The sequence below is a fragment of the Cicer arietinum genome, chromosome 5, assembly GCF_000331145.2.
Source record: "Cicer arietinum cultivar CDC Frontier isolate Library 1 chromosome 5, Cicar.CDCFrontier_v2.0, whole genome shotgun sequence".
Classification (NCBI taxonomy): domain Eukaryota; kingdom Viridiplantae; phylum Streptophyta; class Magnoliopsida; order Fabales; family Fabaceae; genus Cicer; species Cicer arietinum.
This window is the reverse complement of record NC_021164.2, coordinates 60681810-60693624: the sequence shown is the minus strand read 5'-3', so window position 1 is coordinate 60693624 and position 11815 is coordinate 60681810. Positions and strand designations below refer to the sequence as shown.

At 26.7% G+C, this 11815-nt stretch overlaps 1 protein-coding gene across 1 annotated transcript; it reads right to left on the bottom strand.

The window, feature by feature from the left end:
* Window positions 1–1776: 1776 nt before the first annotated feature.
* LOC101513934 (ethylene-responsive transcription factor RAP2-4) lies at window positions 1777–3568 on the bottom strand. The gene has a single exon (XM_004500557.4). It carries the CDS (start codon window positions 3066–3068, stop codon window positions 2091–2093), a length of 978 nt encoding a protein of 325 aa, XP_004500614.1. The 5' UTR covers window positions 3069–3568; the 3' UTR covers window positions 1777–2090.
* Window positions 3569–11815: the final 8247 nt, after the last annotated feature.

Below are 11815 nucleotides of genomic sequence, written 5' to 3'. Positions count from 1 at the left end.
ATGAATCTGAAATTAAATAAATAATATCAAAGTTACGTTTGATGACAAATATACACAAATAGAAAAATTTGATTAATATTTTGCAATTCTACATAATATTTTCTATTATTGATAACACGGGAGATTATATAGACGCATCCCTCAAATTGCAAAGACCAACTTGAGTATTTAATGAAGTTGGCAAACCAAGATTTTGACAACGGTAAAAACCATGCATAAACAATACAAAGAAAAAGATCTAGATAATGAATTTTATCAAGTGTAATTTTTTTGCGAGAGTAAAGTACTATCTTTATTTTTATTTTTTTTGGGGGGGGATGGAAAACACTATAATTCATTAGATAACATAAAGAAAGAAATTATGTAGTAAGACCTATTCTGTTAGGAAATTTTCCATCCACATTTTAAAAGCAACACCAAGATCTAAGTCAACTAAGATTTGAACAACGATAAACAATTTACTTTGAGAAAGTAGCAACCAATATGACATTACCACATCAATCATTTATCCTAACAACTACACTAATATCTTCCACACATGATACTTAAGTTGAGGAACGACAATTACATATCACAGCTTTTGAAACCACATATCAACTATATGGGTTCTACAAAAAGACACCGGTTGGAAATCAACTTCTAAAATAATGTTAGAATAACATGCTCCCATCATTCATTGAAGATCATTTAAAATAACCGGCATGGGAGATAATAGGGGAAACACTAAATCCTAGTATAAATAAAAGTACTAATACAATTCCTCAAACACATAACAAAACTTGTCGAATAAAACCAACACCCACATTACATTTACAATCTATGGAAAGAGACACTAGAACGTAAAAGAGCTTCTTCCTTTGAGAGCTCTCCTAAACACACAAGAGTGGTTTAACATACGTCATCTAATCTATTGTTACTTATAATTTGTTTTAAAGGGAGAAATAATTTGACTTAACAAAGTCTATGTTTATTGGTTTCTATATGTGAACTTTCCCAGCGTCTTATTTTCCTATATATGCATCCCCTTCACCGCCTCATAATTTGATTTATATTGGTTTTTTTTACTAATCTCATCCTTGTGTTTGTTGGCATGGCTACCTCTCCTCAAAATGAGTCCGGAAACAAGGATGGTGATCAAGAAAGGCCATCAGTTTTCATTTGTCAAAGATTCCAATGGCATTGCACCTTTACAAGTCCCTCTTTAGTTGATCGTCTTTCACCTCATCCAGTGCCTATAAATCTCACTTTTATGGTTGCAACCTTACTTGGAAAATCGATCTCCAAACGCCCCCCTCGAAAGCCACCGTGTCATCTTTGTGTTTTGTTCACTCCATCATTGCTCAAGTTGAGATATATTATCTTTTGATAGTGTATTCATTTTGTTCATGTTCTTTTTCTTTACTTACGTTATGTCATTAATTTTTAATTTGTTTCAGGTTTGTACTTCATTGTTTTTTGAAATGTCTAAGATGAATTCAATTTGTTAGTGTTCTATTTTGAGCAAGGGGATTGTGATTGTTATCACCAAATTCAGCATCCTCTCAACAAATTTAGCATCCTCTCAACCTTATAAATATCTTGTCATCGTGTGATTAGATTAGTCATTTAACACATATATTTTGCTTATGAAATTTTTGTATGTATCTTAGAGCCTATTTAACTCTTATTCATTAGTGTTGATCTCAATATGAGTAATATGAAATGTCCCAATTCACGGTGTGCTCTCTTAATCTTAATTTTAGCATATTGTAAATAATAATAATAATACAATATAGATTCCATAAAATGAAAATGCATGTAGATTACATCTATTAATATAAACAGTAAAATACATAACTAGAGTCTTCTCCCCAGCCAAGCAAGAAAAAAACCAGCTGTGAAACTAAGGTAAGAAGAGTTTATACAAAGATATTACCAACTCATCATAATCCTAAGAGTAACACTGCAATTGTCAAAAACTCCATTGCAGTAGCCACCAAACTAAGAAACTACAACCTAATTATCTCATATACTATATAATAGCATAATAATGCATGAGATGAGATCCTTGACTAGAAAAAGAAAAAATTACATGATACACACAACCAAATTCAGAGAGAATCCCAATCAATCTCATAAGAAGGGTACTTAAGTAAATTGAAATTATCAGAATCACCTTCCCACTGTGGCTCACCAACATCACCAAAAGTAAGATCCGAAAGTGGTGAAGAACCTTCACTCGAAAACGAAACTTCAACTTTACAACAGTTATCCGAAACATTCTTCAAATCAACAGAATCCTCCAACGGAATAGTGACCGTGGAAACAGGCTTGGAAGCAAGTTTGGAGGGTGTTTTCTTCTTGGTTGGCTTCTCTGACTTCCCTTGTTTCTGGATCTGAGCTAAATCTTCACAAATAGCTTGAAGTTTAGCATCAACAGAAGAAGGAAGAGGCTTATACTCACCAAATTCACCACCAACAACACATGAACCTGTGTGTTTCAGGTTAGGAAAGTTAAGCCTAGCAAAGTCACCACGGAGCTTAAAAGCTGCTTTATCATAAGCCAAAGCAGCTTCTTCTGCTGTATCAAAGGTACCAAGCCAAAGCCTCGTTCGGTTCTTTGGTAGTCTTATCTCAGCGACCCATTTTCCCCAGTGTCTCTGCCTCACCCCTCTGTATAGCTTCGTGGGTTTTGAAGAATTTCCCACGTGCTTCATAGGGATCGCTTTTGCACCAAGGAAGTTTAGAGAATTACTGAAACGTTGTTCTTGTTGTTGTGTGAAGTTTTGGTGTTGGATTTGAGTTTGGATCTGGTTGATCTGAGATGGGGTTAAGTGGTTGAGACCAAGAACAGAACAAGAAGAAGATGGTTGAGCAAAACCTATGAAGTTTTGAGTCATAGATGTTGAACAATCGTTTGTGTAGAAAGGAGTGAAAGAAGATGATGAAGAAGAAGAAGAAGGAGAAGGAGAAGGGGTTGAATTTGTGGAAGAACTTTTGATAAAAGGTTCAAGAACTTCCATTAATTCACCTCTGAATGGATCTGAATAAAGTTGTGTGTTGTTGTAAAAATCCATAATTGTTGCCATAATTAAGTGAAAAATTTTATACCTGTCTTTATAAATTTTTAATTACTAAACACTGAAAAATTAAAATAAAATAAAAACACTAGAAAAAAGGGATAGAATGGATTTTAAATAGACAATCCTTTCGATCCAAAAGAGCCTTAAGGGATCAAAAATAACCCTTTTGGCTGATTTAAAAGATGAGGAAAAAAAATGAAAACTATTTAACAAGATATGTAAAACCTGGATCTCGATTCTGAAAACACCTGGCTTTCGAGGAAAGCTTCTAAGTTTGCTTCTTCTTCTTGTGATTTTTGTATTAAAAAGACAAACCTAAAAATCATAAACTTGAAAGACAGATGATTAACAGAAAGGGATTCAGAGAAGCGGGGTGTTACAGAAGGGGGAAAAATATTAGAGAAACGTTAATAACACAATTTGGAAGCTCTTGAAAATATTATTTTGAAATAGAAATTGATTTGTTTTTGTGTACCTCTCGCCACTCTTGGTTTTGTCTGAAAGACTCTCACTCCTTTATATAGCACCTTTCACCTTGGTTTTCTACTGTTAATAACATAATTAACCCGTTATTATCAATTAATAGCCAGTTGGATTGCGACACGTGTCCTATTATTACTGACAGGTGTCGGTGTGTTTCTTTAGTTTTGTCGTTAATCATGTTGACCTTATTTGCGCGTTCATTCCAACTGTATATTCTCTTCTTTTTTTGTGAATTTATAATTTGGAATTAGTGATGATGCACCTTTCTCTTTCCGCTCTATATATCGCGTTCATTGCACGCTTCCATGATTCAAGTTAATTTAGCCAACTCAGGTGGACCATAGTGAAATGAGTGATTCAAAATTATTCAAACCTTTCATATACTATTTAAGTATACTTTTATTTACCGCGGGAACTCTTCGACACAGACACATTCTATGTATACGATTTTATATTTCTTTTATAACAAAAAAAAAAAAAAAATTAAGTGGACACTTCGTTAATCACTAAAAAAACGTGATATTAATTATTTTAAATATTTTTTAACAATTAAATTATGACTCTACCTGGTTAATAAATTATATTTTAATGGTTAAAGAGATTATATTAAATAAATAAATAATTATTTATATTTTAATAGTTAATAAAATATTCAAAGTAGTTAATGATATAAATTTGTGTATGTCTGACACAAAAAATTCTAAATTATTAAAAATAAAAAGTAAAAAATATCTGTATATTAAATTAACTGTGTGTTTAAATATTATTTTTTTTTTTACGTTTAAGATGACTATCAAATTAATATTACTTAGAAGAATTAAATTTTTTTATAATATATTTTTTTTATATTTATCAGAATTTAATTTAATCAAACTAAAAGAATTCTTATTAAAATGTCGTCGGTATTCAACAAATTTGATAGAACTTTCAAACAATAATTTAAAATTGCAATTACTTGAACTAAATTAATTGACCATTATATAATGAAAATCTCCATCAGCTTAACTAACAAGCAAACTAATATAGTTCCTTTATTTAAAAGTGAGAATTGAAATCAGAAATCGCAAATGAGAGAAGATAATATAAATTTATGAAAAGGTCGTAAGTAAGTGTCCAATTGAGAAGCGGGCAGCCGTTTTATCTTTTGTTTGTGTCCAAAGAGAGTTAGTAACAGTCTTTAATCAATAGTCTTTTGTTTATTCATTTCATAATAATCAAAGCCACTTAGATGCACATCTCAACCACTATTATAAAAATAATAATAAAAAAGACTCAAGCAGTAAGCACTATGGTTTTTCCACTATTAAACTACCCCTGAAAGTTCTCTATTGTACTAGCAATAATTAATTCATGTAAATAATTAATATATAACTAAAGATTATTAGGTCATATCAGTGCCAGTGGTTTCTGAGTCTAAAATCCAAAAAAATAAATCGAAGTCTCTAGACGCAAAAAAAATTATTGGCCAACATGTACAGCCTCAATGCACACACTCCACAGTTTATTTTCAAAACACCGTAATATTTATTTTTAATATTTATTTTATTTTTAAGGTAAATAAAAGTTTTTTTCTCGACGAAAAAACATAATTTAAATATGACCGGGACCAAATAAAATAACGTGTAACAATATTTATACAATCATATATATATATATATATATAATTTATTGTAAAATAAGAGAAAATTAGTAAATAATTGATAAATAAATAGACCGTAAAATAAGATTAAGTTGTTAAAATATTATATTGATATGACCGATAACTCTATTCAATTTTTATAATATTTTATATATTTATTAATTTTAATTAATTTTATATTATTATTAATTATGGCTTTTTAAGTGAAGTATTTTCAAAAAAAAAACTTAAAAGGAATATAAAGAAAAAAAAATCTAAAATGGGAGATTAATAGGGCATCAACTTAGAGAAATTGGATGATCTAGAATTAAAAATTTGAAATTATTGGGAAATTATTATGTCATAATCATATATATATTTTGTTGGAAAAAATTTAAAGATAATTATGCTAATAATGAATAATATCTTCATCTGTATACATAAATGATCAAATAAAAAATACAATTTTACATATCAACGATAATTGACAGAAAATTAAATATGAAATAAATACAATTTTTAATATAAAAAAATTTTTTTAAATTAAAAGAATAAAAACCATGAGACATAGTAAAAAAATTATAATAATTAATGGATATACTAGAGTCTTTCTAGTAACACTCAAAACATCAATTTACAATAGTTATCACAAAAAGTGGAAATCAAACAAATAACAAACAATTTTCCATCAAATTGGATATTCTAAAGTAACTATTAGAGAAAGTAAAACTAATAACACTTGATATTCAGTAGTAGAAATAACATACTAAAATGGTAGATCAAATGGAACAAATTTGTTGCACACTCATTATCACCATAACTAAGTTTTTCTTTTTTTGTTTTTAAGTTATTATTTATTATGTGTTTTCTTTTTCTTCTGTAATAATAATAATAATAATAAAATTAGTGGATTTCACTCGAAGAAGAGTGAATCAACTCAACCCATATCATGTTAGAAATATTATAAAATACCAATTTATTGAAAAATTATTGTTATTATAAATATATATATATATATATATATATATATATATATATATAATTCGTTTAATAAATCGATATTTTTTAATATCTTTAACACGGACTATTTTTGCCATCTTCCTAATTGATGATAAAATTATTTTATTTTGACTCTTCATATGTATTTCTGTTCTTCTCATACATAATGGGAATGAAAACAAGCATTATCAAAATGAACTAATTATATGCACAATGAAGACTACTAATAAAATGTCGATGACATAGCCGATATAAAATTGTCATGGAATTGAATTAAGAATTGTTTCACCGTTGAAATATGGATAGTAATTTGGAATTGTTTCACCGCTACACCCTACAATCATGATGCTCGCCGCTGTGGGGCCTTCCTGCATCCATCGTTGGCTAGTCGTTTTTTTGTTCCTTAATGTTGTATTATGTCTTTGATTATATAACTCCTGCCATTTTTATATTATTTTACTACATTGTCTCATTTATGTTCCTTGAAATTGAATTTGTGGATCTGAACTCAATGGATCCATACAATTCGTTGATTTTATTTAGGTTCAAAAAGTAAAAACTTGTGAAAATAAACTAGATGAAAATGATAACTTCTACGCAAAGTTCCAAAAATTAAAAAAACTATCATTTTTATATTAATCTATTCAAGTTACTTAAAGAATGTAGAATATCACTACTTTAAGGTATTTTAAAGTGATGTGGTTTAAATTTTTGATGATCCATATTGTACTTCTTACAATTTAATGTTTTTTAACAATATAACTTGTATATTTAATTTATAAATAATAATTTATTTTGGTGATTTTACGAAAATTTTAATGAAGTTCTGCCACTAAAAATCGTTATCTATCAAGGACTTGAGATACCAATTATTTTGAAATATGAATTCTTAGAAATAACACTAAATGGTTGATCAAGATGATAAGTATGGAAAACGTTTGGGTTTTTTTTGACATAGTGGAGCATAATCTAAAAAGAAACTCTACTATATCAATGTTTTTTTAACATAAAATATCAATTTAGAAAAAGAAAAAATCAAACACTAGTGAACTATTTAAGAGAATTTATGCAATTAATTTATGTCATGTATATAAGTTATATTTGGCTTATTTCAAAAACTCTTTATAATAGCTTTTAGAAAATGAGTTATAGTTTATATAAAAATAATTTAACTTATAGTAGTTATTCATAAATATTTATACGATGAATGATTATATTATAAGTGTATAATTAAATTATATATTTAAATAGAGTCGTACTATAATTTGTCAAAATATTTTATATAAATGATTTAACTAACTGTATTATACTGCATTAAAAATTCACTTATCTACTAGTGAATGGTCTACTTAATTATTTTAGTTGATTGTGTTTAACCGTCAACTTGTTTTATTATACTGCATAATGTGTTTTCTTTATGGTTTGTTTGTTACACCCTCCTTATCATAACAATAATACTTTTTTAAATGTGTATCTCAAATTAAATGTCATTTTTAGATATAATAAAAAAAATTAATTATTACATATGTTCTTAATTTTTGAAAAAAAAATTATTCACAACTATAAGCATTATTTCAAATCATTAGATGTATATTTATTGTTATTTCTTTTAAACATGTCATTTATTAATACTACTAATTTATTTTAAAATATGAAAAGTGAAGTTATCCACGTTCAAATACAAAAATCATTTTATGAATATCTAATATAAGATGGACACATTAAAACTAAAGTTAATGATTAGTTAAGTCCATGTAATAGAGGCGGGTTTTTTTATTAATAAACAAAGATAGTAATTTTTTTCAATTAACCTCTAACTATTATTATATGCATTATTTTCAAAATATTTTATTTAATTTTATATTTAGAAAAGTGAAAAATATACAAATCATTAATAAAGGTATTTTGATAAAATTATTATTTTTTTCTTTTTATTTTTATCATTTTTTAATATGTGTTGATTAATTAAAAATAATTTTCATTGTGAGACAGAGAAGAAAATGCAATAGACTATAAAATAAATATTTATATTCAATTTTTTGGACTTTATGGATGGTTTTGACATTTTGTGTGTGTATATACTTTTTAAATCAGGTAAGCCAATCCAACTAACTCAACAAACCTAAAGTAATACGATATGGGTTACGTTTTTTGTCTCACCACAATAAATGATAGTTCCTCCATTCCGCAACGAGGGAATTATTTAACTTTTTAGGTATATTAAAAAATGAGAGAAGATTCGTCGGAAATAGTTCTGTAATCCGTTTAATAATTTATTAATTTAATTTTGATTATTGATTATAAATTTGTAAATATATAATGTAGTTATAGAAATTTGTAGTTATATAAATAAAAGAGATAATATTATTTTTATTAAATAATAATAAATTATTTATATTATAAATATATAGTGAAATATATAACATTTAAATTGATATAAATAATATTAATTAAAATGTATAATTAAAAAAATGCATTAAAAATTAAAAGGGGTTGATCCGATGGTGAATGGATAGAGTTGAGTTTTAAGATATAAAAAAAAATTATTTTAAAAAATGTAATTAAATTTTAATATTTAAAAATATATATAAAAAATATAAAATTTTATTACATCATATCATTTAATATTTAAAATTTATAATTTATAAAAAAATACTTAAAATACATCTAGAGACAAAAAAAAAATTAAATCAATAACAAATTCTTACATCAAATTCAACTACTAAATCATAATTATATTATATACATATGCCACGTTAAGTTGTAAGTTTAAAATATTAAATTTGATATCTAAATCAAACATCTTTAAATTTGAATAGATTGGTTTGGATTGAACCTAAATAAATTAAATTAAAATATTAATTAAATTGATTTGAGTGATTAAATTAATAGGTTTACCCGTAACAAAATAAATTAAATTAGTTTTTCCTACGAGAAATAAATTGAATTAGTTTGATCCAGCTCATTTTTATCTTGAATCATTGAGGAATGGAAGATGAATTGACCCATTATAAGGCTTTCACATTTGCAAACTTAATAGGTATGAACTCTTTTGTCAAAAAGACCGTTATTATGTTTTTTTAATAAACTAATTATATTAATAAAACTTATTTTGACTCAAATAAGAAATATTATATAAAATTAATCATTAAAGAATTTAAGATCTCAATAACAATTTTGCCATTAATTAATAACCAGGTGAGATCACCACCCTTAAATACTAAATAAATAGAAACAAAAGTACTCATAAATAAAGAATTTATCTATCATTGACGCAATTCACTTAAAATTTTTTACCATGTATTAAAATTACGACCAAGACAACAACCTAATACGATTTATAAAAACTTACAACTGGCATTTTTGTTTTTGTTGCTTAAATACACAAAAATTTCTTGAGTGCCAAAATACACTAATTAATGACTAGCCACACTAAAATCAAACAATCTTAAGATTTTATGCTCCTAGCTAGCTAATAAGTAAGGGAAAAAATAAACACGTGAACAAATTTGATCGGGAAATGCTACATAAACTCTGATCCAATTCATTAGTAAAAAAAAGAACATTATTATAGATTTAAAAATACTTAATGAATTTATTAAAGTCTTGTATAAATATTGTATTCCTCTAAAATAAAATACAAACAAAAATAATAATTAAAAAATTAATGTAAACTACATTTTAAGTTGATAGAAAATTAAGACACAAAATTACTACTTAACCACCACAAGTAAGGGAAGCAACTAGAAAGTAGAAGTTGAATTGATTATTGATGGAGATGCAAGTTTGCGAAAAGTAATTAATCGATTTTGTCATGTTGTACCCGGAATTTCAACAATTTGAGCTGGAAAGGTGTGAAGAAGGAGTCAAGAGTGTAATTGATTAGAATGGTTGCGTGGTTGAGAAGTTTATGTATTGATTGTTTTTTGGACCACATTTTGCAAATGGAGTAAGAAAGCCAATGAAAGCGTCGTTTTCAAGTCACGGCTAGAGATATATTTCGATCCGATTTGGTGGTGGGGGCGCAAGTTACTCCAATTTCAACTTTTTTACGGCATCGCACATGCTTCTCACATTATCATAATTCATATCGGGTCCATACACATTCATTACATTACATACACCATCTATTCTATATTCTATTCTACCACTCTTTTTCATATTCCATTTGCGCTCTCAAAAGCCTTACTCAAGAGGAGGAAAATATATGACTTTTTTCATTCAATGCTTTTGGTTGGATTCTAAATCTAGACATGGGACACAACGCATATTGCTCATCGTTGGCACTTTATGGAATCTTATTCACTCAGTAAATTGTTATATTTACAAAATTAATTTGTTCAAATAGTCATGGATTTTTAACTTATACAGTTAATATATAAAGAGTTTTTACATTTTATTTTTATCAAAATTACCTCTAAAATAATTTTGATGAATAATTGTGATCTATTGATAGTGTAAAACTTTTTAAACGGTGCATAGCAATTAAACTTAACTAAATAATAAATTTATTAATTTAATCGTTGATTATTTACATAATATATTAATGATCAAACACACAAAATTTTATATAAATCTAAAATTTTTATCTATGTGATCTAGCATCAATATTTATTTATATTTTTATAAAAATTATTATACATTCATTTGAAATTATATAATAAAGTATTAAATAATTTTAAAATTTTATAATACTTTGCGGAGTTAATTTACTCCACAGTAACTTTTGATTTAATAGTTGGATTAATGAAATTTTTTATTTACATTTATTAAACAGAATAACTCATAACAAATCCCAACCCATATACATAACGAGTAAATTTTCAATTTAGTCATCAAAATTATAGAAGTTGGTCATTTTCATTTCTGAAATTTGCAAAACAACAAAAACATCCTTGAAATTAATGTTCATTCATCAAAATAATATGTTCATTAATTATTTTTTTTGTTAATTAAAGGATATGAGATGACATTTAATGGCTTACAAGAACTCTATATAAATCACGAGTGTCAGATAAGATGGATCTTTTTGTTCGAAATAATTTTGGAGTTCAATGACCATATTATGGACCATTTTAACATTAAGCAACTATTTTCATAAACCATTTATCTTTCATTGTTTTTTTTTTTCATTCATAGATTTTCTCCAAAGAAATAAATCATATTCCTTTTATTTAAATTTGTTTATATGTATGAAATAGTGGAATCTAATCTTTATGATACAATAAGAATATTATCAAGACATATATTGGTATTATTTTAAATTTAAAATAAATAAAAAAGGTTGGAATGTTTCTCAAGGCAGGAGTGAGCAGCGTGCGCCTAAAGTGTTGTTTCTTTTTGTCATTCACCTCAACTTCCCTCGTTGCCTTTTTTTCTATTTCCCGAGGATACGCAAACCATATGAATTAGTTACTCGACCATAAAATCTCGTTGTATATATGCCTATGCCTTTGAGGGTGTCAGAGAGATACACTTACATATGGTCTTAAATTTTTAGGAAGATTTAATTTTTTTTCAGTTTAATTATGATATAATATAAAAAATTATGGTAAAAGTCAAATATATTTAAGAATCAATTTAAAAGTTAGGATTGTATGGAAGTCGAGTTGGGTTGGGTTTGTCAAAACCAATACTCAAACCGTGTAGGGGG

Coding starts and splice junctions, on each gene's coding strand:
- LOC101513934 (XM_004500557.4), bottom strand. CDS start 3,068: ATGGCAACAATTATGGATTTTTACAACAACACACAACTTTATTCAGAT.